The sequence below is a fragment of the Triplophysa rosa genome, linkage group LG17 (assembly GCF_024868665.1).
Source record: "Triplophysa rosa linkage group LG17, Trosa_1v2, whole genome shotgun sequence".
Classification (NCBI taxonomy): domain Eukaryota; kingdom Metazoa; phylum Chordata; class Actinopteri; order Cypriniformes; family Nemacheilidae; genus Triplophysa; species Triplophysa rosa.
The window spans coordinates 11,049,749-11,075,820 of record NC_079906.1 but is presented as its reverse complement, the minus strand read 5'-3'; the positions used below and the strand labels follow the sequence as shown (position 1 = coordinate 11,075,820).

The 26,072-nt window shown below is 40.3% G+C and overlaps 2 protein-coding genes across 2 annotated transcripts in view; one reads left to right on the top strand and one right to left on the bottom strand.

The window, feature by feature from the left end:
* ralgps1 (Ral GEF with PH domain and SH3 binding motif 1) overlaps nt 1–26,072 on the top strand; it is a 112,977-nt gene that overhangs the window by 35,840 nt on the left and 51,065 nt on the right. The gene's annotated exons all lie outside the window — the stretch shown is intronic.
* On the bottom strand, nt 1,288–25,228 carry angptl2b (angiopoietin-like 2b). Its single transcript, XM_057356153.1, has 6 exons — nt 25,078–25,228; nt 24,652–24,713; nt 13,813–14,687; nt 4,213–4,406; nt 2,540–2,810; nt 1,288–2,460 (listed from the first exon to the last, which is right to left on the bottom strand). Exons 3-6 carry the CDS (start codon nt 14,666–14,668, stop codon nt 2,261–2,263), a joined length of 1,521 nt encoding a protein of 506 aa, XP_057212136.1. The 5' UTR covers nt 14,669–14,687; nt 24,652–24,713; nt 25,078–25,228; the 3' UTR covers nt 1,288–2,260.

Sequence of the window (26,072 nt, the reverse complement as noted above, 5' to 3'; positions counted from 1 at the left end):
GACAGGCCAGGCAGAAATAACATGAGAAGGTTGTAACTCACATTGTCTAGAAACTCTGGTACAGACAGAGAACGACAAAGAACGTCAAAATCTGAAACTAATCGGAACTGAAATGCAGAAAGAGGCACAGTCATTTTTTTAATAAGGTAAATACGGGGATAGGGCTGACGCACGCTGTCTGCGCTCCACCACATACGTCTTTTTCATTAACCGAATTTCCTTTACATAATTCACATTGAACGTCTGCTTCCACTTGGGCGGCGTCAGTAAACACTGTGTCTCCTGCAGAAACAGAGAGCTCTCTCAAACACAACGCCACGCAGACTGCCGTACCTGCCGCCTGTAACTTGCGGTCTAGTCGCAGGGAACTCCAGAAATATGCTTCTGTTTTTAAGCAAAGGAATGTCTCTCAACAGCAGTCAGTTGAACGTGGAGTGGAGAGCGGGTACGGAAAGACTGTGACTGAGATTTAGCAGCCTGTCACTTCTTATCTGTTTTTCCACTCGGCTTTTCCAGTGGCCTGTTCCATTATTGGAAAGATTTTTTGTCGCTTTGCATGGTTTAAGGATGGAGAGAGGTGCAAGTTATGTACAGAAATAAATGTTGACTCCCAAGCCATTAAACAAAACACAAGGAATGCATTTTTTCAATCTTTATATACACCGTTCCCCTTGATTTCCATTGTAAATATGCTTTTTGTTTGTTTTTGATGACTGAGAACTTAACTTATTTTGGAATGTTACAACTATTGTTGATGGACCTTTTTATCCTATTTTAGTTTTTTTGAATTGTCAAAGAACTTACAGCTGTGAAAAAAATGAAGAGACCATTTCGAAATCAGTTTTTCTGATTTTTAAATATACTATTTATAGGTATGTGTTTAGGTAAAATGATCATTTTTGTATTTCATTCTGTGAATATTGTTTCTACTTGCAGAAAATGAAAACTGGAGATACAGGAGATGCTCTGTATTTTTTCAGACCTCAAATACTGCAAAGAAAACAAGTTCATATTCACTTTTTAACAGTAATATATGTATTTAGGAAAAGTGCAAAGTCTTGTCATGCTGTCAGTCTTTCACATTGCTGTTGCATGACTCCTGAGGTTTGATTTTGTTGAAATTCAACAGACACTGGACGGGAATGGCCACAATACATCTAGAAATGATGATTAAATGAAAATTTGAAATGGTCTCTTTATTTTTTCTTCTTTTTACTTGAATACACATTTTTATGACAGCTTATACCAAAATCAGCGCAGATGTTCTAAGCAACAGACGTGTAGCTGTACAGTGCATCTTTTATTGCAACAATTGGACAGTACATGGGGAAATCTGTTACACTTACAGTATATTACAAATTACACATTATTTTCAACAATATTATGTTTATATGTATAAACATGTGCTGGGTCTTCATTTGATACCAACAGCTAATTTACACAGTAAATACAGTTTTTAAGTGAACCAAACCAATGACTGTTTTAAGATGTGGCATTTTTTTAACTGTAGCATTTATATGAATTTCAAAAATGACATCCCTGAAATAAATATGAGTCATTCATCTCATCAGGAAATATATATTCTCTGAGCTTCGAATAAACTAGGAAAGCGTAAACTACAGTATCCAACTATCACCGGATCGGACGTCCTGTGTCTTATTCGTAACAATTAATGAGTACTGTTCGTTTATCTGTGGCATTTTTAACGAAATAAATCAAGACAACACAGTCGCAATTGCACTGAATATTCAACACAATCTCACAGCAAAAACGTACCTATTTTACGAGGTGGTAAATTTTGGCTAATTCGTATGAATTCGTGCGATCTAATTCGTACATTTTAGTACGATTTGCTTTCGCACCAGTGACGTTAGGTTTAGGGATTCAGTATGGCTTTTTTCTAATTATCATTGTTTTTGTAAGATTCACCACATACGAAATTATACGAATTAGCCGCCTCGTAAAATAGCTACGAATTCTTGTGAGATCAGGATGGAATATTTGGTTAAAAAAATTTGTGATGTTCATTGTACCATTTTAGGTTTTAAGGAAAATAGGTCAAACAATCAGACATTTTATTTTCTGACTTTGTAGTCGCTCACAATTCTGCTACTTCCCCATGTTTTTAGGCACATGTTATATCTAGCTACTGTATTTACTTAAAAAGCATAATTAAAAAAACACAGTCTAAGTGAATTGCACTGTATAGGGGGAACATGGGCAAGCAGTCATGAGTTTGTGCCCTGTGTTTCTGTGCTGCTCAGTGGAAGGTGTTTGGGTTGGGTCGGATCATCATGACAACCTTCTTGAGAGAATAAGAGCCTCCTCTGAATTCAGCCCAGTAAACCCCGTCCTGATAGCGACTGCGGTAGTGACCTCCTCTGTACCACACGCCGTTCAGATTTGAGTGGGCACAGGCATTGTACCACCAGCCTCCCTTTTGGTAGTGAGCGCAGTTGCCTGAGAAAAAAGCCAAATGTAAGTATATAGACCAGTTTAGAACCACTGTATTATAGTTGTAAATATCTCCATTTTGTACCTGTGTACACATCATGATCCCTGTCCAGAGTGGTAAACTGCTTCCCATTGTGCCAAGTTAGGGAGTCACCGGCATTGCCGTGGTAACGGCCCACCCTGAGCTTGTAGAAGTCGGCCTCGGACTCGAGACGGAAACTTGCGTACTCTGCGAACGTCTTGCGTCCAGCCCAGTCTTCCAACGTCACCAGCAGTTTGTAGTTCCCCTGGTTGGTTAACCAATGTATGTTTTCCAGCCCCAACCAGTATTCTCCATCGATGTTTCCAAAGCCTTGCTGTAATAAAACAGAGGAGGTTACTGCCATTGAGCACTTGATGGACCAAGTCAAATATTTCTCTTAGTCTACATTACTTACTGTATAATATTTTGTCATGTCTTTATGACTGACAATTTGCCATTTACTGTTGGATTTCTTAAATGTCTTTTGACAGTTTTGGTTCGCTTTTCTAACATCTCTCTCCCTCTGTTTTCCTTTCTCTCTGTTTGTTGTTTCTGGTTTTACTAGTAGGTCTGTATTAGCCATCACATACTTTGTATCAGTAGTCTGCTCTCTAAGCCCATGGACACTTGTAATTCCTGAACCACCCGTGTGCTAATACTACTTCTAGGGCATTGAAAACCTGTTTTGAACCTGGCGACGATTCAAAAAAGCTGTAGAGGATTGCTACCGCTTTGAAAACCTGATACTTAATAAGTACAGAACATTATCTGTTTATGTATTCTACAGCATATTACGCATACATATAAATCAAATGAATGTTCAGAAAATAATTGAGTGAGTTTCCCCATTTGCAATGAGGCATGTCAATGCCGTGTGGTAGTTTCTGTTTGCCATATGTTCCTCATTAAACTTCTTTAAGATCTGTGCATTGACTGACTTCCGAGTTAGCTTATGTGAAGCAGGCGAGAGTTATAGACCATGTGACAACTGATTCACTTATGTACAGTAAAAACAAGCTGTCTTGGTAACATTTTAACATAAATTGCATTTGTTTGTAAATTGACTACAATTACGTTCAGACAGTCATTTATTGCCACTGTATGTATCACTATATACTGTATATATATATCACTCACTGGGAGACTGCCAATTTAATCCATAAATATAAACAACTTGCGTTCAACAACACACATGCACGTTAACATATTTTAACAAATATATTCTTTCCACACGTTTTGGTATCATTGCAAATTGTTCTGGTAGTATATTGTAATTTTAGGCTCCCAGTCCTGATAACAATATTTGAAATAATAATATACCTAAATTAAATATACTTCGATTGAATAATTTACAGTTTCTGACAATCCACTAACATCAGTGTACATAGAGAAATACTTGCAATAATACCATATATCTTAATAACAAATATTCTCTTTAATTTTTTCCCTTGTATTATTTTTATTAAATATTTTATTATGATGTATGTAAAGCTGCTTTGCATCAATGAAAATTGTGAAAAGCGCTATATAAATAAAATTTAATTGAAATTGAATTGAATATCATACATTCCTCAAAATGTTGTGCTTTGTCTATTTTGTACCATACATCTCATATTTTGATGGTTTAATTCAACCTGAAGTGTCAATAAAACCAAAACCAAATATTGTAAAAATATGCCCCCTGGATATCACTTTTGGCTACTCTACTGTATATAAAAGCTATAATATTGTATTACCTTATACGTCTCCCAGTTTCTGAAGAAGTTGACCGATCCATCCATTCTTCTCTGGATGACTGTCCAGCCACCAGGGTCATGTCTCTGATCACACCACACCTGCATCAGTTTGTTTGTGTTCTCCGGCTTCACTAGATACATGCCACTGTTAGTGTGGCCGTCTTCCAGAGCCTGCAGACAGTCTTTGAATGGACCTTAGACAAAAAACACGAAAACATATTTACCCTATTCAATTTGCACGTTAATTTTAACCTCCTTGTTCCGTTGTCATTCTCTGATACAGTTCCTTTATAGGAAATCTTATAGCAGGAACATGACAAAACATACAGTTAGTGTTTTGCTTGAAGGCAAATTCAGGTGCAGAGCTGCAGCAATGTCTCATTGACTGCTGCTTGCAACGGCAAGGTGATGGGTTCAATGGCAGCCAAAGCCTGTACTGCTTAAACAATGTATACATTGAATGCACTGTATGTCATTTTGGATAAAAGTGTCCGGTAAATGCATACATGTAAAAAGAATTATACTTTTTTCTGAAAGGCAAACTCAGGATTTCCCTGCACACTGCTCTCAGATAGCTCTTTTGTTCATGGCACAGCTGGAAAAGCCTTTAGTTTAAAGAGGATTGACCTTGGCTGCCATTCTGGCCTGGGACGTTGTCTCTCCTCTCCCAGCCAAACATAACGCTGGCACTGAGGCCAAAGAAAGACCCATTTGCTAAATAATGCAACAGTAGCAAGTAGATTAGCAAGCACTTCCAAACTTCCCTGGGCACAGAGTTGTGTTTTTATAGGGATGTGTCAAATATGGCTCCAACTTCCATGTTTTTCCAAAGAGATGCAGAGGAAAACGCTTTTCATAAGTCAGTCCTGTCTTCAAAATAATTCCCTATACAAATGGAGGAACAGTGACACTATGTTGATACACACACTGTATATAGTGAGGCTGGGTTATCCATATTATATCCATATATCCACATTTGTCATAACTTTTTGAAGTAATCTAATATGACATAATCCTGCTGAAACACCAGTAAGAAGGTCTTATCACAAGATAAAACTGCAAGGGCGTCAACCTGAACTGGTTTATTTTATAATAATCACCGGCTGCACATTATCTTGGTTATTTTTTACCACTATTTGTGTATTTGTCTAACCAACTAAATAAACAAGGATGTGGAATATCAAGTTGAAATTGTTATTTTAGCTTACTTGCATAGACCACGGAGAATGAAAACACAGGTATGGAGGAAACAGGTTTTCAAGATAAGCATCCAGTTATCCGGACAGGGGTCATTTTTCAAAAATATTGTGCCACAATCAAACAATCAGATTCAAGTAGTCCAGATTGCCTTGTACATAATATCATCGCTGTCCTTACGAAACTTCGGATATCAAAATTCGCAGCTTTTCCGGAATGTAAAAGTTGACAAGCACTTTTTAATACGTTATATTGGTTAAATATTTGTAAAACCGAGTGACAAACAAAAGATAACTAATATTAATGATTTATGATCAAAAATTAAAATCATGAAATATTGTAAGGTTTCAAAAAGACAGCAGCAATATATTATGATATGCTGTTTCTTACAGATGGAAAATTAATGTTCAACCCAACCTGAGATTTCAAAGCAAGCTGGCGATGACCTCATATGTTCCATTATTGTTTGTGTATTTTAGCTGTGGGATCCTTGCTGTCAAATCTGGCAGACAGTCGTGTTATCTTAGATCTCAGTCTTTAAAGTACTTCTGAAGCCCTGTGGTTTACCTACAGTAGTCTGGAAACATTTTAGCGTTTACTCTCATCTTGTAGCTTTTAAAAAGCAGGCCTCATGCCTGACGGCTGGCCAACAGTATACCCCTCATTCACAATCACTTCAGCGCCTTCATCACTCTTGAAGTTAGAAAAATCATCTGGATGTGCCTTTCACTGAAACGTTGAAAGTAGCTTTAGTGAGTTTCGGTCTTTGCTGCAAAAAAAATGTATAGGCTGAATGAAAGTGTATGAAGGTGAACAACAGTAAGAGTTTGGAAGAACTGGTAAAGGAATAAGTTTGTCTTGACTGTTCACACCAAGAATGATAACTATAAATACAAAAATATATTAAATTACTGTAAGATTACATTAGTTTATTATAAGCTCTCATGTTGAAGTTTCACATTTTAAATGTGTGTGGCCTTTTAAATTTTAACGGATTTTAATTGGCTATCAATGTTTTGTCATTCATCATCTGAAAAAAGTCGCTCTGAAAGTGATCCCAGAGATATCGCTCCTCTGTATTTTTAGAATTTTATTTACCTCTTAGTTAATTTTTTTTAATTGTTGGTGTGAACAGGCCTTTAGTCCTGTGTGTGATTGGTGAGCCACCAGAGTTTAAAAAGTTCAAAAATATGATATAAAGTTATATAATTTATAATGATGATAGTTCTTTCCCAAACATATTAGTAATCTCTGCATATAAAGCTTAGATGGTAAAATTCAGACATGTGGATCATTCTTGCTTCTCTATCATTTCCACATACTTGATATAGTATGGCTGCTGTGTTTGCTTTTTAAAATAATTATGCTAATAAAAATTCCAGCCTTTGCTAATCGGAAACATGGTGTTGTTGCCGTACTGCGTGCCACAACAGACTGCGTAATCTCAAGGGAAAGAATGTAATGTTTTGAGGATTCCTGTGTGTTTGTGTCTTAAGGAAACACAAACACAGTCGCCACAGATATCAGGTTGTGCGTGTGTTGTAAGATCTTCAAATACTGGATTTTGAAATCTCTCTGTCTGGATGATTTTCACAGCATGAGAGAAGCAAAATCACGCTACCTGACAAATTTAAGCAAACTATGCAGATGGGGCTCATTAACCTCTTGCCGTGAAAACAACTGAATCCATTCCAGCATTCCCAAACCCTGGAGCCTGTTATTTATTGTGACAGAAGATTTATAGAATGACAGGAAACAAGTATTGCATAGACTTATGACATTTAATAGAAATACATTAGGGGGCAAAAGGCAGAGAAAGTTTTTTTAAGCTTAGAAATACAGTAAACAGTGTTTATTTGTCCATAGTTTCTTTGTTCAAAAGAAGATTAAAGAACAAACTTTAATTTGAACAAAGAAAAGGGGCCCTAAATTATTTAAGATTCTGCATTTGTATATGAAGCAAAAGGAATACATACTAATACTTATATTTTTTTAAATCTTTTAAAAGATCTGCCATTTTTTATTTGTTATGAATTTATGGTAAAACATTCTGTATTAGATTGCAAAAAAGTAACAACATTGAACATCGGACTTTTTGACCCATCTGTTTTTCTTTTTCAGATGATTTGTTTGTTTTATCAGAGTTGTAGGCGGAACATCACATGTACCCTTTTCGATTATGTACATGAACTTTAATGAAACCTCATTGCACATTCCCTCATATCTTTGAGCTCTGAAGAGATTGCTTACTTTCCAGCGGAGAACTCTGCTTGTCAGCATGTTTAAAAAACTCCCACCGTTCTGTTTAATAGGGAAGAGAATCTGTATGCCATGGAAACTCAAACAGAAGAGCTGAAATTATAGGTTGAATCTTTTGTAATTCACTTGTAACCGTATACACTCATGAATGAACAAGATTGTAGTCTTTAGTAGGTAGTAAAGTTTAACATGCACTTGAGCTGGCACGAACTCCCCTAGTTTGTGAAAAACCTGATGCTTCAACATTCCAAAGAAAATCTTGTGCTTTTCAATGCAAATCTGACCTATTGTACATTTTCAGTGTGAAGAAATGTTGTGATGAATGCACATGGCTCTAGACTAACCTTTTGCACTGGTTGCACTGGTGCGCCTTTTCTTAGGTGCACCAGCACAAAAGTTAGGTGCACCCAAATTTTCGACCGCATCGCATTTAACACCGCAGTTTTACCAGTTCACTTTTTTTTAAATCGCTGTCCATATAGGCAAAATTGACTTGACATTGTAAATGATTAACTAACAATCTGGTCAACATAAAGTTCTTTATTTGAAGCACAATTCTACAAGAAAGTTAACTTACTGAAAAAGTGTTGGTGCTTAAAGTGCTTCACTGAACTGAAACTTAAAACATCCTAAGATAAATGGACATAACCTGGGAGGTTGATGGCTCCGTGTCAGAGCATTATTTATGATTTTCGGACGGATCAGGCCTTAACTTAACATTATTCACAAAAAGTTGTCAATCGTTCTTTTCATCTTCTCTCATCATCCGCGGCGGCTACATCCACTCTGTTTAACTGACGAGGCTATAGACTCCTCACCTCTCTGTCTGACTGCAGCACACGCATTTCACACCAGAGGCGCTAGGTTATTTTGACTGACAGGCTCGTAAAAAATCCGCCAAAATCTATTATTACCCGTCTCTATGGTGCAAGGTGGCGTTAGGTGGTAATTAGTATGTTCGTTACGTCATCACTCTGTACTTGCGTCTCGGAACTTGTTGTATTTTAATACAACTGAATGCCCAATAAAGCCTTTGTTGTTTATATTCATCTATATATTTTATGTTTATGTTCATATGTGATTCGATCTGGGAAAACCCAACACATGGTGCAAATTTATATATTACAGTTTTTGATACCATATTCAAGCCCTTTCCAAATCAGTTTTTATTTTGCTCATACCTTGTGTATGTAACAAAAGTTGTGGCTGAGGTCGGCTGAAGCGCTATGATTTTCAGGAACGGAATTTGGAGAAAAACGGGTTTAAAGTTAAGTGATGAAAATAAAAGCACAACAGTCCAGTATCACAAGGAAAAGTCACTTTACTGTGGTAAAACACTTACTCTAATAACAATTTAATAAAAAAACATTTCCCAGTGTTGAAGTCTATAAAAATACTGTACAAAACCGTTTGAATAAAACGAAAGTAAGGAAAATGGTGCAGGGCACACTTAAAGAATGAGAGCTCTGCCATTATCACTACACAAGGAAACTAGCAAACATTACGGACAACAACTAATAAGCAGTGAAGCAAGTTTTACGTTGTTTATCATGTGCATAGTGTCTGGACTTTTGATCATCCCTTGTATGTTTAGCTCTGTCATCTCATGAAAACATTGTATAAAAAACTTTGCATGCCGTAGTTTACACAGGACTGGCGGGAAATGTGCATTGATACTCCTTCATTCTTCATGTTATGTGGTTTACTTTGATAGGTGTCCCAGCGCAACATCTGACGGGTTTTCCCAGATCGCATCACATATGTCTAGTCTAGTCATTAACAATGACAGGTGAAAACATGCACGTCCCTTCGCGAGCATATCACGCTCTAATGAAGCTAATGAAGGGAAACGGGGAGTTACAAATTGCCCTCATTGTAATCCGTCAAAATGACGGACGGACGGACGGCCTTCAGATTTTTCCGTCACTGGTAAACATTTTTTGTCAATGACAGAGAATTTTCGGTTAACGCAACCTCTGGTACACACACGTACAGGAAAATCTGGACCACGGCCAATCAGAGGGGGGTCCGCCCTTCACTATCTCTGATTGGTTTAGACCACGATATGGTCCTAATTTGTCTGTTGTTTAATCACAGGGATACTTTCAGAGTCTCTGAGACTTTTTTTCTCCCTCGAACGGCTGGTCGCACCGGTGTGACCTCAGATTTTTCTTAGTCGCACCATTGAGAAATAAGGTCGCACGTGCTACCAAATTGGTTCGCTTCTAGAGCCCTGATGCAGCTGTTAGGTCTGGCAAACAAACGGAAAGGAGTTTGGACAACAGTATGCGTGTGTATGAAAGAAGGCAAACAGGCAGTGCCACGAAAGAAAGATTGAACTGGCTAATGGTCTAATGGCACAGAAAAAAAAACTGTGGAAGGGGAAAAACAACTTTGGGGTAAATCTGTTAAAAAAATCTAGCTAGCATTCACAAAGATGGATGAGGTGATGACCTAGAGCTGAAGACGTATCCATCAAGTCAAGTGAACTTTACTAGAGAGATATGATAAGAAGGAAGAGGAAACGAGGAGGATTTTCACTGGTGCAGGTCGCGTTAAAACAACATAGTAAATCTATCAGCAGGCTGTTTCTCTCTCTCTCTTTTTCTCTCTCTCAAGGTCTACTAGGAAGACACACAAAAGATAGAACTGTGTGTTTGTGTCTGGGTCGCCCATGTCTGGTACCACTGGAATAAATGACTTCACTCCAGTGCAGATGCCTTTTCCTTTTTCTCTACCTCAGCTTCATCGTTCTTATGTGGCACATCCTTATGCCATTTCCCAAATCGTCCCCTGAAGACATTTTCTGTCTGTTTTTTTAGTATTTTGTCTTCTGTCCAGGATCTTTCTCTCTGTTTCCTTACAGACGTCTCTTTTATACTGTGGTCTCATTGTGAATGCTAGAGTCTCTCTGAGGTGAGTTTGTGGAACCTTTTGCTGATAAATGCATGTGGAAAATAGCCTTGGAAAAAATGCTCATATGACCAGATAAAGTGCAAATACAACCACTGAAATCTGCTTTTTCCATTATGCATTTATAGTTATGTAGTAAATAGTTCAAATCATTCAGTTTACAATGTCTCAAAGGTGCCATAGAATGGGAACTGTATTTACCTAGGCATAGATGAATAATAAGAGGTATGTACATGGAAATGACACATCGTGAGCCTCAAACATTATTGTTTCCTATTTCTTGTGTAAATCGTGTGCATGTAAAAGACCACTGAAAAAGAGGCCAATCCCAACATAACACCGACTGTAACGATACTGTTGTACGCCCCCAACGTTGCATATACCCGCCCATGTTCTTGGCCAGCCGGACGTGCACAGCCGAATCATCGGAAGTTCTACAGGTATTGTGAGTAGGGTTGGGCAATGTCTACCAAATTGGCATTGGATGATGTCTACAGTGAAACTCTTGTTAGAGAGTCGGACTCGTGACCAGAAGGTTGCCGGTTCGATTCCCAGGGCCGGCGGGTAACGACTGAGGTGCCCTTGAGCAAGGCACCTTACCCCTACTTGCTCCCCGGGTGCTGCAGTGATAGCTGCCCACTGTTCCGGGTGTACGTGTGTTCACGACTTGCTGTGCGTGTGTTCACTACTCTCTGGACGGGTTAAATGCAGAGGTCACATTTCAGGTATGGGTCACCATATCTGACTAATAGGTCACTTCACTTCACTTAAACAAGCCGCGACGTTATGAAGTGAGGCGCGTCTAGGCGCAAGCTGCGTAGAGACACGTCTTCTTTATAGAAACTGTGAAGCTGACGTCACGCCCTATGTTGCATGTTGCAGTGGCGCTGCCATCTTGGGAGGATAATACTCCACTGCTATTATTGTTTTGATATGTACCGTGTAGCGAGGAAGGCGGGGCGAGAGCCGTGGGGCGGGTAAGGCGGGGCCGGCGGCGTAAGTCAGCAGTGCGACCGCCGGTCCCCGCATGCCTCACGGGGGAGCTCGGGAGCATAAGAGGACGAGCGACTGGATTATCGAGAGAGAGGACCCGGGCCCGGAAGTTAAGTGGAGTTTGTTTATGTTTGTGTGGCCGGCAGTCGACCATGAGGTGGCTGCCGGCCTGTTATTTGCTGTTTATTGTTTATTTATTTTTGAATTAAAGTGTGATGAATGTTCGCCGGTTCCCGCCTCCTTCCTTCCCTACATTGAACTTTATTACATTGGTGCCGAAACCCGGGAGGAAGGTGGGACATGCTGCCGAGGAGCCCTTGCCGCCGAGCGGCCTCGCGGTGCTGAGGAGTTCGGGCAGCGTGGACGAGGGCGTCCACCAGCGGCTGCCCGAGACCGTGGTGCTGGAACGAAGAGGATTCGGTGGGGACGGAGAGCCCGTGGTTGTGCTCCTGGGATGAGGTGGGATGGCGGCCATGGAGGGAGCGCGGGAGTGCCGGCTGCCCTCAGCCAGGAGTCATCGCCGGCCGCCAGGAGGCGGATGGAGGATCGGGCCGTCCGCCGGACGTCCAGCACCACAACCTAGCGCCGCGAGGAGGAGCCTCGGCTGGGCTGAGGACCGAGCGGCAGCGTGTCAGGGAACCGGACCACATTTTTTTGTTTGTTTGTTTTTGTTTTGTCCTCTCTCCCCTCTCTCGTCCCGATCGCTCGGGATGTTCCCGGCTCCGTTCTCTCGCCTCGTCCGTGCATGCCCCAGTCACTGGGGCCCTCATGGGAGAAGGCCCCCCGGGGGGGGAGTAAGCACAGGCTCGGTGCTGCCCCCCCGGCCTGTGAGGGGTGATGGGGGTATGTAGCGAGGAAGGCGGGGCGAGAGCCGTGGGGCGAGTAAGGCGGGGCCGGCGGCGTAAGTGGCAACGAGTGTCAGCTGTGCGACCGCCGGGCCCGGGTCCTCTCTCTCGATGATCCGGTCGCTCGTCCTCTTATGCTCCCGAGCTCCCCCGTGAGGCATGCGGGGACCGGCGGCGTAATTGGCAATGAGTGTCAGCTTACCCGCCCCACGGCTCTCGCCCCGCCTTCCTCGCTACATACCGTTACTTGTTTTGTTTGATATATGGAGAAATCGGAAGTGAAAGAACCATGGGCTTTTACTGAATGACTCTGCGTAATGCTATTAACACAGTAAGACCGACCTGCCATAGTTATGTTTCCTAATCTAACAAGAAAAACAAAACACTGCATTGAACGTACAAGCATTCATCCTCCTAAGATGGCGCAACATTAAATGCGGCGTGACGTCGATTAACGAGCTATACAGCGCGAGCTGGGCAGTTATCAAGTCAGGCGTGTCATCTGTACTGTGCAAGCTTCTCAGTTAAAAACTCATGCGCGTCTTCTTTATACAACGCAAGCTGCACAGATATAAAGTCTGACACGTCTGTTCTGTATCGTGCAAGTTTATATCCCCCTTAAGCCTTGTTTATATTTGTTTACAATGCAATTTGAAGCACAGAGCAGCGAGAGTCACGTGACGAAAGTAAATGGGACAGTTTTTCGAACCTGGGACAATATCAAGCAGGCACTTAGTAAAGCCACATTCTATGTGGATATCAGAGAACAATTTAACATTTTGTATCAATGAATTCTTTGGCACCTTTAAAATATGACTACTTTGACTACAAATTGTCAATAATAAGCTTTAAATCATTAATTAGTCTGCCTAATTTTTAGTTAAAACAAAAATATGATTTTCTTCTATACAACATTAAGAGCATGTACATAAAATGTAGTGACGAAGATTTTTTTTCCATTGAATAAATTACATTTAATTTATCTTAACTTTTTTAGTGGGTTCATGCAAGAGTGTCTCCTGAATGAATGACACTGCTTTGTTTATCATGTCCATCATCTGACCAGGTTAAAGTTGTCTTTTTGAAGCTGAGACAAGAACAGATGCTTTATTGTCAAGAGGGGCTCAGACGTCTTTGTTCACACCAAATGCATTCTTCGCTCTATATTACTTGCAGGATTAATTGGTTTTATTTGTGCAACACAAAAAACATCGCTCGACTGAGAGTGTCTTTGCACATCTGGACTTGTCAAACCAGACGTGTCAATGAGCTCCTCGCACGGATTTTGCATTCGAGTTGAAATTTTTCTAATTGCGTGGAAGACACGATTGAGGCATATATTGTGCGTTCTTGGCAATCAAATTTTTTTGTAGAGAATGAAACTGAGACTCACCAGAGGGTTTGTTTGTTGTAGATGGGCTGTTAGTTGCACCTGGAATTGTGGGAGGAGGGACCGGCGGGACTTTTAGGTTCTGATCGCTCTGGATCTCATTGGTGATCTGGTTGTTGCGGCTGAAGGTGGGTGGCTGGTTGGGCTTATTGATGGGTGATGAGGGTCTTGGTTGAGGTTGGGGCTGAGGTTGAGGTTGAGCCTGGACCCTTGGAGCCACAACTGGTGGTCCCCTCTGACACTGCGCCTCGAGAAGGGAAATGAGCGTTGACTGGTTATTTGCTAGTGATGCGAGGTGCTGATACTTGTACTCCAGATCTTTATAGCGGTTGGTAAGCTGCAGCATCTCAGAAGTCTGGTTAAGGATCTTGTTCTCCAATTGGGACAGCTCCAGCGCATTGTCCCTTTTGCGGATGATCTCGTGCAGTAGCTGCATGTATAGCTGCGTCACTCTAGAGTTCATGTTGCGAGACTCCTTGCGCAAAAGCTTCACCTCATTGACGATACCGCCGTCCACCTCAACGAGCTGCTGCAGAGTCTCGATTTGTCTCTTCTGTTTGTGTAGCTCTGAATTGAGAAGTTCCAGCTCCTGCTTATTGACACGGTTCTCCAGCACAGCCTCGGGCTCCTTGGAGTTCACACAGATGGCTCCCGTAACCTTCTGCTGGGGTACAATGAAGGTGTAAGAGCACTTGTCTTGGGGAGGAGGTTCGGGGGCCCGCCGGGTGCGAGACGTTGACAGGAATTCAACCTCTGGACCTTCATCACTGCTGTCAAACTCCTGAGCGCCACCCTCGGTTCCTCGGATCGGTCCACTCACCAGGAGCAACACCAACCATACCAGCCCAGGACGATCCATGATGGCACTCCAAACAGGCCTGTGAATTGCATGAGGAGAGAAGAAAGTGGAAGGAGAAGAAAGAAAAGGGGGAATTAAATCTCATTAGATTGAGAATTGCAAACAGAACAAACTGCATAACTAACAACCACTTAAACTGACAGTTCAGCCTCATGTCATTCAAAACATGCACATGACTCTTTCTTTTGTGGAACACTCAAGAAGATATTTTAAGAAATGTCTTGGTGGTTTTGTGTCCATACAATGGAAGTCAATGGGGGACAATGTTGTTTGGTTACCAACGTTCTTCAAAATATCTTCTTTTGTGTTCTGCAGAAGAAAGTCAGTCATACAGCTTTGGAATGCCATTAGGGTCAAACGTCAAATAAGTTACATTTTCGAAAGATGCTTTTGTGTTTTTTCTGCATTCTTTAGTAATCCTTGAAATTTAATAGTACATTAGACTTTAATGCCACCCTTCGTGTGTGAAGATATATTTTCCACCCTTTAGGCTCACGCATTAGACCAATTTCAGAACAAGTCTAGCTTAACCAAACTTACACAACCCCAACTGATCTAGACAGAAGATCTGGCACCTCACTCTGTTCCTCTGAACCTTAAACGCCCCAGTGAGCTCATTACTAGAGTCAGTGAGCTGCCTCTGTTTCTAATACAGCCAGGGAAGTTCTCTGGGGACAGATTAGATTTCACTTGGAAAAAATGATCTGGCCTGCCACCATGTTCCTCCAGGGCTGATTGAGAGACAGACAGGAGTGTGGCCGGCTGAGTTATGAGGCTCTTCAGACCTATATTTTGAAAGTTAACTGGAGCTTCTGGACTTAGAGGCTGTGTCCACCGAGGCGTTTATGCCTGCGGCCGGCGTGTTTTTTCAATTGTTTTCAACAGAAACGCCGCGCTTTTAAAAAAAGCCATCAGTTGATGTCTTTTTCCGCGCTCAGCACTGGTGCTATGCGTTTTTCCCACGATCAGCGCCGGCGTTCGACCAGGTGCCCAGAGTTGAAAAATGCTCAACTTTGGGCAGAACGCTGTGCCTGCAGCGGGCGTTTTCAGCTGAGCTTCTGCCGTTTTCAGCTGCATAAATGCGGCATCATTAAAATTTTGTCATCATTTACTCACCCTCAAGTTGTTCCAAATCTGTATACATTTCTTTGTTCTGATGAACACAGAGAAAGATATTTGGACGAATACTTGTAACCAAACAGTTTTTGGCCACCATTGAGTAACATAGTAGGAAAAACGGCAATGGTAGTGCCCCAGAACTGTTTGCTTTCCTAAATTCTTCATAATATCTCCTTTTGTGTAAGAAATGTATAAAGCAATTTTCCCTACTATGGTAGTCAAAGGTGGCCAAGAACTGTTTTCTTCTACAGAACATTCTTCCAAATATCTTTCTCTGTGTTCATCAGAACAAAGACATTTATACAGATTTGCAGCAACTCAAGGGTGAGTGAATAAAGACAGAATTTCATTTTTGGGTGAACTGTTCATTTACAAGAGCGATCATAAAGATTTATCCCATAAGAAATCAATCCAACAGCAACCATAATTAGTTATAATGAAAAGTCATGTTTTATAATCAGGACAATGTTGACAACCCAGCCTCCATGCAAAAGCAAATATCCTGTTGCAAAATCAAACTTTCCCTGCTGCAAGGTGACAGACTATGTTTAATACTGTTGAATGAATGGATGTGTTTGGTCAACATCGATGTCCTGGCAGGATCCAGCTCTGAATAAACGCTACATGACGCCACTTGGTTATCTAAACCTTGCCAGAGGCTTGAGCATCGCTGAGGGAGAATGGAAAATCTGATGTAGCCCTTTGTTCACGTAAACACACATCTGATCATAAGTGTATTGCACTAAATGCACTGTGCGAGGCTCGCACAGACCTTGAAGTTTACAAGGCTCGGTAATCCTGGATGAAATTGTATAATCCTAACACCTGCTTTTACTGAATAGATGTCCTTAAAATTTTTGTTTACAGTCACCGAAAAGTGTGACATGATTTATTAGTCAGTTTTGTTTTTTTTCACTGTGGAAATACCAGTTACATAAAAGCCATTCTGCGAGACCCTGTCAGCGCATGGTGTTTGATATTTATGAAGCCGCTTTGTGTTGTTTACCTCAAATTTCAAAGAGAACAAGTGTATTATTGTAAAAACAGCCTCGGGCTGTTTGAGAGGGTGGAAACAGTAAGAGATGGCGATGGAGACTTCGGAGGAAGGATAACAAGAGGGTTATAGTCTTTGGAAAATTTAATTGAAAGCTGCTGGTGGATACTGTTACAGCGTGCCGCTGTGCAACACCTTTCTGACCTACAGTGTGCAGGTTCTCTGATCTCCGCATACACAAATACACAAGCATCTACAGGTAGTCCATGCATATGATGGCATAACTGTAAATTAAGTTTTTTGCTTTCCTGTAGCTCAACGGGTAGAGAACTTCATGGGTTTGATTCTCAAAGAATTCACAAACTCATATAGAGTGCCACAGAGATGATGTATTTTTGTAGGCCAACCCGGAAGTTAGCGCCACATTGGTTCCCTCGATCAAAAGCCTATGCATTTTTCCCATAGACTTTTGGAAGATCTGTGATTCCCAAACGTTTGTGATGTTTACACGTTTTGTCTATCAAGATCTTTTACACAACTTTTCAAACTTTATTAAGATGAATCCCCATCCATGTTTTTAGAGATTTGTGTCCATGTTGCATTATTTGTGACATTTATATGTGTGGTGACCAGTGTTGGGGAAGTTACTCTGAAAAAGTAATGAATTACTAGTTACTAATTACATATTCAGTAGTGTAATTAGATTACTGTACAAATTACTCTCTCCAAAAAGTATTTAATTACTCATTACTTTCTATATCCTATATCAACCTTGATTAGTTAAGAAGTGATTCAAGGATAGACACGAAACGGCTCTTTTAATTCATTCAAATAAATGATATAAAACTACATAAAGTAGTACAAGTATTACAAATGTGAGAATTGTACATTAAAGCATGGATTTTAAAGATTGACTTTGAATTTTGATATCAATTTCATTATTGCACACACATATATTACACAAAGTATTTAGTTTAATTACATCAGAAGTAACTGTAATTAAATTACAGGAAAAAAATGAGTAATCCCTTACTTTACTTTTTCAAGGGAAAAGTAATTAAATTACAGTAACTAATTACTTAGTAACTAGTTACACCCAGCACTGGTGGTGACATCTATTGTCCCCGCCAAAGGAAGTAGTCGTTTTTAGTAATTTGTTAGCAACCGACGTTTTTAAGACACAATAAAGTTTTTAAAAAATAACGAGCTGGTTATAACTGGTGTGTTTTGTCATAGATTAAAAAATGAAAATACCGTGTGGTTTTGTTAACCACACATCTGATTTCAGGAGATTTACCAAAAACCCCATAGACTTTGGGGCGATGGAATCGGAAGTGCTAAAATGCTAACTTGCTTTCGGGGTTTGCATACAAAAATGCATTATCTCTGCCGTACTAGCTTGATGAGGTCACTTTGGATAAATGTGTCTGATACAGTAAATGCATACTTTTAAATAATATAGAGCGACTTAGAAACTGTTTTGTTGTTGTTTTGCCTATTAGAGCATAGATTTTTTTGTGGAATGCAAAAACAAGTAGGTTTAAACAAATAGCAAAAAGTTGCAGTGTGGTTATAAGAAATATCTGCCCTTTTGGGGCACTGCTTGTCCAGTCAAATTCAAGGAGTGGATCTGTTGTGTAGTAGAGCAAATTACAAGCTGCTATTATTCATGACCTGGGTCAGAGGAGTAAAGATCACTTTGCTCTGTAAACAAATGCAAAAAGGTCTGTCACAATGTTATCATAAAGGCACTGAAGACTTGTAACTGACATGAGTTGAGTGACTTGAGAATGACTTGAGAATTTTTTTTTGAAGGAGATTTTGTAGCACATTCTGGGAGGACTGCCAGAAGGGAGATAAGTCAGTGGATTTGATTTATTGTAAAGTTCAGGTTCACTTTTAAAATACTAGCACTGACAGAGGGATAGTTATAGAGGATTTATAATTAAAAGGGAGAAGGGAGTACAGATTAGAAACAGATAAAATTAATGCATCACATAAATATGATGAATATATCAGGATTTCCTTAAATGAGTCCCCAAAAGACATGTTTTTGGTGTAAGGCTGTCTGTCTGGTATAGTAAAGCAGGACTGATGCAAGATTCTGAGATTCAGGCTATTTTAACACAGTATCCACAATGACAGAAACACCAAGAGATAAAGTCAGAAAAATGCACAAGTATGCATGATCCACATTTCGACTTCCTAACTGAATCAGCCCAGATTCATCTAGCGTATATCTCTCATCTGCCCTTGACAGGGCCCTTCATGATAGTAATGTTTAACATCCCAGTAAACACACATCTTAAAATTGTTTATTATCTCTTTATTTGTCCTGCCAAACTATTTTAGTACTTCCGGCTACTGATAAAGTTGCATAACATTCACAGAAAAAAATGATGTTGACGAAACCCTTCCTGGCGTTTCCTGTCTTGTGGTAAATCTTTATGGCCATTACTTCAGTTCATGATAGTATTAGCTCATCACATTTGTTCTCCAAAAGCAACTTTCAACAAAAACATGTTATTCTCATGGCCACATTTTGCTGTTTTATGATGACTAGTCTAAAAGTGCTTTCAATGACCCTCCTCACAAAAGGTTTTTCTCTCTGATCTTTATTCTCAGGGACGCCCACGTTTAAAAGCTGTTGACTGATGACAAGAAAGATCTATAGAGACAGCTGCTCAGATCAGGTTTGGCTTGGTATGGGGTTAAATGAGGTTACAGAGCTCTTAAAGGGATAGTTCACCCAAAAATGAAAATTCTGTCATCATTTACTCAACCTCTTTTCATTTCAAACCTGTATGACTTTCTTTCTTCCGAAAAGAAGATATTTTGAAGAATGTTGGTAACCAAACAATGGCGGTACCCACATTGGTTTTGTGTCCATACAATGCAAGTCAATGGGTACCTCCGTTGTTCAGTTACCAACATCAATCCCAAAATATCTTCTTTTGTGTTCTGCAGAGGAAAGAAGCTCAAGTCAGCAGTAGAAAATAACAAAAGTAGCAATTTCTGTCTCCTTTCCACTTTCCACTGTAAAGTATTATTCTCAGGAGGGGCAGAAACCCCCACCTCATGTCTCTGTAACAGACCAGTAATGATAGGTTGGACTTGTGACTTTTTGGATATTCTGACACACTGTCTGACAGCAGGGATATTACAGCAGGCACCGTCTCGCATGATCTAATGCTGCGGACGGGATGCGGTCCTGTGAGCTTGTGTGGGTCTGGTAAGAGGGGATACCTGTGGTTTCGTTCAGTGGAACATAAGATGCGCTCGAGAGCGTGCGATACAGAAATTCAAAGGAGACCCCAAGTCTAAGCGGTAGGGCTTCCCGGCCCACTCCAAGAGACGGTGGAAATTCCTTCAGTTGTGATGAAACGTCTGTGTGATCGCTTCTAGTCATGGGTTTAGCAGAAAAGGCACTCACAGACAAGAGAAAGCACATCTGCCTAATCCACAAAGCTGTCATTACCCCCTTTGGTGGGAACAAAACAATCCTCCAAAGTCCGTCCTTTCTTACATGAAGCACTTTTAGACACTTTGTGAAGTGTCCTGACAGGCCAAAGCGAAGTTTACCTCCTCCAGTGTTTTATTACAGATGGGCCATTACTAACTGCATGACTGAACTCAACTATTTCACATATTCTTGTTTAAAAGAAAAAATGTTTTTCACAAAAAGAATAATAGTCAATGGAAACGAGTTCTGCTTTGTTATGATCAGAGTTGTGTAATTTGAAATTATATTGAAAAGTCCTTTCCAATTAATTTCATGAATTTGAGTTGCACTTAGAATGGAAAATACCAATTGGAATTTCATTAAAAATATATAGCTGGCCCCAAAATCAAGATTCTGTCATCATTATTCAATTTTGAGGAATGTCTCAGTGGATTTGTGTTCATAGAATAGAAGTCAATGGGGACCAATGTTGTTTGGTTACCAACATTCATCAAAACATGTTTTGTGTTCTAAAGAAGTCATACAGATGTGGAATGACATGAGGGTGAGTAAATGATGAAAGAATCGGGGGGGTGAACTCTTCCTTTAGAAAAGTAGAATTGATTTCTAGAAATTGCAAATAAAAGGAGTTTACATTTAAGCATTTAGCAGACGCTTTTATCCAAAGCGACTGATATTGCATTATACTATACATTTGTATCAGAGTATGTGCAGTCCCTGGGATCGATCCCATGACTTTGCCATTTCTAACGCCATGCTCTAACCACTGAGCTACAGGAAAGCTTTAGTTCTAGCAAAGAATAAATTACTCATCAATGTATGAAATGCCACTGCTTAATACAGTAGATTCAAATGTTGGTGAATCTTTAGTTTTGTGACCTGCATCAATGTGGTTCACTATGTATTGAACTTTAGCACGTTTTCATCAAGGAATAAATATGCAATCGACTCATGAAAAGCAATTCATAACAAAAAAGGACTGACGAAATTCCAGTTGTCTTTCCAAATTATGTTTTTCAACTCATCTCATGGGAGCCAGTTTTATTAGTCATTTTTCCTACTCCTGGTATTAACCAATTGCTTTAGTCCAGTGTGGGGCGGGCTGGTGGGGAATAGAGACGTGACAGGTGGGGGTATAAAAGTTAGCAATGGATTAGGGTTGGTCGAAATGTTTACCAAATTAGCATCTGACGATGGCTACATTGAAACATCGGGATGGACAATGACATCGCCCTGCGGCGTTTTAAAGTCAGCCGTGTCTGGTATGAGCTTCGCAGAGACACATCTTTAAACAGCGCGAGCTGGGCAGTTATCAATTCAGGCATCTGTACAGCGCGAGCTTCACAGTTATAAAGTGAGGCTTGACTGTATTCTTATTCTGATGTTATATTCATCAAGAGTTATAAAGTGAGGCGCGTCTTCTTTATACAACACGAGCTGCGCAGTTATAAAGTCAGGCTAGTCTGATCTGTACAGTGTGAGGTTTTATGCGTCTTAGCCTTGTTCATATTTGTTTACAATGCGCAGAGCAGCGAGAGTCACGTGACGAAAGTGAAACATTTGTTGGAATCACGATGCCAGCTCAACATCGTCATGTCAATCAGCCATCGGCGATGGACGATGGCCCAACCCTAATGGAAAAGTTTGTGACATGGAATGAAAAGAAAACCGGAAATTCTGCACCAGCAGACAAAACCAAGACAGAGAGTGATCAAAGTTTATTACCATTATGTTGGGGCCATTGGGGACAGGTGGGGCTCGGAACCCTTCCCTACCTCCAAAGTGGGGAATGGCAGAAAAAGTTTGAGAAACACTGAATTAGAGAGTTCACAGTTGTACATTAACTGGCATTGCAGCTGTTAAGTGAGACTTTCCATAGAACAGTAACAGTGTTTCAGTCTTTAATTAGGGGGTAAGGGACAAAACAGATGTCCTCTCTCTCTTTCTCATTTTCCATCTCGCTTTCTCTCGTTCTCTCGCCTGCTCCTCTCATTTCAACCTGAGCATGGCATTCCTTGAATTCCACCCCTCCTCATTAGAGTGAGCCAAGCTGACACACACGCACACACACACACACACACACACGCACGCACACACACACACACACACACGCACGCACACACACACACACACACACACAGACTGGTGAAGTCTAACATTTACCTAACACTTGAGCTGTGTGCCCTCACACACAAATACATGCACAGCTTCACAGAGTACACACACACATTGAATGCACGGTTTTCTTTTAACAATAAACCCATTTGACGGTTATTCATTTCATTGATTATGTCACAGTGCCATGTCAAATACTTTTTTTCTGTGTGAATAATGCAGTGCAGAGGTGTCAACGTACTGTACAATATGATGAGCACAGATTCTGAATCGTGTTCAGAAATGCACAAATGTTGAACTTTGACAAAAAATGTGTACTGTAGTAAATCTGTTTAGATTTTAAACATCCTGCAGGTAATCCAAGCTTTTGTAAGACACATCTGGTGTGATGGTTGTAGGAAGAAATGGAAGAATCGTGGTCTAGACCATTGTATAAACAATTCTGAGTGGTTTGTATCTAGAATTACGATTATGAGCTGTGTTCGTTTTGTTGACAAGGGAAATGGTAAAGGCTGACGTGTAAAATGTCTACGCATTCACCCATAAGCTCTCTCTCATTCAAAAAGAAACTGACTGAACAAAGCCTGATTCAGGATTTGTCTCCGTTCTGATCGCTACAGATGGAAACGGCTTCCTAGGGGATGAAACGAGACACATCCACAGTCTCCTGCATCCTGTCCCATCTTAAACTTTCGCTCTGGGAGCGAGATATGAATCTTATTGCATCTTCTTATACAGTAGTGTATCTCTCTATTCAAAATACTTTTTATGTCTTTTTCCAAAAATAGTATTTTATAAGCATAAAAGGAGAAAAAAACCCTTAGTCGTGTTTTACATTGCACCCTTTTGTACTCTTAGAACCCACTTTTTTCTGTCATACATCACACTTCGAAGTGTATTTATAAAACCGTCTAGACTCTGTCAGCACTGGAGGGAAACGACGCTTTTTGCACTGAATTCAGTGCAGACAGGTTTATTGGTTCTGCGGGCGTGCAGCAGCTGCTTTGTTGTTCTAGACTCTGTGCGGGACGCTGATAACAGGCATCGTGTGTTTATAATCAATTAACTGCCTGTTGCCACTAAAATACGCTGTCCCAAATCTCTGACTTCCTTTGTCCCCAACAAGCCCGCAGGACTTCCTTTCAGCCCTGCAAAGTTTAACCCTCCACTTAAAACTATCAAAATGAGATGTCGCCCTGGGCAACTATGCTAATCCGCACAGCCTGTGAGAGTCTCGAGGTGGGAGGCAAAGCTTAAAAACGATTATGAAAGCACACAGCCCTCTCCCATAGAAAAGAAAAATCACACAAGAGATATTTTAAATGTCTTATTTGTTTTTCCTAGACAGCAATGAGGGTAATGGAGATAATACAGAGCCTCTTGCTTCTCAGATGTTTCTCTCAAACATTTTGGGAATCTCACAGAAGTGTCCATAGAAGTTTTAAAAGAGATTGCACAGTGTCACAAACTGTTCTCAGATTTTAAGTCTCCAACAGTCTTAAAAATAAAGGTGCTTAAAAGGTTCTTCAAAGCGATGCCACAGAAGAACCATTTTTGGTTCCACAAAGAACTGAATGTCAAAGGTTCTTTAAAGAACAATCTCTTTCTTACCTTTTTATAATCTGAAGAACCTTTTCTCACCACAAAGAACCCTTTGTGAAACAGAAAGGTTCTTTATTGAACCATTTAGACGAAAAAAGGTTCTTCTATGGCATCGTGAAGCACTTTTATTTTTAAGAGTGAAAGTGTGCATTGAAGTCAGATATTTCAATATCTTTATTAAATTGTGAATTTTCTTTTGCTTTGTCAGCAATTGCTCAATAAGAATTTTAGGTAGACAAAGTTTACCATTAAAGGAATAGTTCACTTCAAAATAAAAATTCATCTTTATTTCACCCTCATGTCTAAACCTGTATGACTTTGCAAAACTCAAAAGATATTTCCATTGTGTTGACATAAAACCACTGAGACATTTCTCAAAATATCTTTCACAGAAGAAAGAGTCATATACACGTTTTAAACAACATAAGGGTGAATAAATGGTGTCATTTTTATTCTTGGTTGAACAATCCTGAGCCAGCAACTTGTGAGCAAACAGATTCCTATAACCACAATGCGTTGCAAAAAGCATCTCATTACACAACAAAAGCTCACCGCTGACCGTAAACAGGTGTTTAAAAGTTCATTCCAAGATTAGTACAAGCACTACATTGTGGTCAGCCAGATGCAATTACACACATTCAGAGACATTCAGCAGAGCGAGTAGAGCCGCAGGGCTCACCTTAACCTTACCTGATATCTCCAGTCTATTGCACGGCTCCCTTTTCAAACCCGTCGGTGTCCTGAAGAAAGTTCTGTGAAAAGAGTCATCACAACTAATAAAACAACTAGAAATTGCTCTGTGGGGTTTCCCTCTCTCTTGTAATCCCCCCACTGTTTCTCTTTGTCAGTATGTCCTCCTTGTCAGTGGAAAGGTCTTCCCTCTTAAAGACTCCTATTAAACACCTCTGACGCAAATGCCTGTCAGATGCCGGTAGCAGTCGCTTCAAGACCTTTTCTCTGAGCCAATAAATGTGAACAGTCCTTACAATTATATCAAAGAATTGTGAATATCAGATCTCTTAAACTGATTGATTCCTACTGTAAAATTCGAAAGCGTGTCCAAGAAATGAACAGTAGTGAGGTTTAAGAGAAGTAGTCAGAAGTCCTCAGATGAACCTCTCTAATAGGTGCAGAAGATCCAACAGCATGGTCAGCTTGCTCCTCACAGTCCAAAGAAGGAGCCCTTGTGATCTCTCTCAGTCTGACTGGACTAAGTCCATCACTCCTGTTCCAGTAACCCTGTCTACTGCTTTTACTCTCTCTCTCCCTCTCCTATTTACAACAGGCACTTACAACAGGCAGTGAATTTGGGGTTGGTCCACTCCCCTCTCCACTTTTCTCCTCCCCTTGGCACAAAGGCATCTGAAGGCATGAGCTTCAGATCCCCCACCCATCTTCACAACCCCTGCAGTTCACTTCTCTATGGTTATTTCCGGCTGGTCGGCTACCGGCTGCAACTGTTGTCTGGAGTTCAGTGATGTCACAGCAATCAGGTCCTAATGGGCCGTCTGTATTGTGTGTGTGTGTGTGTTTTATGGTCGGAATCAAGACAGAGAGGGGTGGAAAGATCAAAAAGAAAGTTAAAGAGAAAGGGTGAATGGTAATTGTGTCCTTTTTCAAGGGGAACTTAAATTGAAGGCATTAGTTACACACGGTTGGTTTATAAAAAGTACAAATAACAGTTATTGACCAGTGCATCTCTGTTATTGCTGAAATAAAATATTAAAACTGTGTTTCGGTGACACATTGAAATGCATTAACACATTTTTAGTGGTTCTTGTGGAGTCGATCTGGGTTCACTTCATTTTATTGGTAACATTCTGCTTTGTTTTTGGGGCCGACAGGTCTTAATTTTTACTACGTGAATATATTTCTGCTTAATCTTTCAATTGCTCTGATTTTAGGTTTAACCTGGAGGTCTGGTGGATAGTACCGTTGTTGCTTTAAATGAGACATGAATTATTATTTACAGCAAGCAAAATTGTAATTTCACAAGCCATCTAACAAAGCAGTTAAGGCAAAATATGTCCTGCACATGAATCTGATGTGCTTAAACCATTCTATACTCCAATTTAGAAAGATTTATTAATTTAACATTTCACCACGTTTTA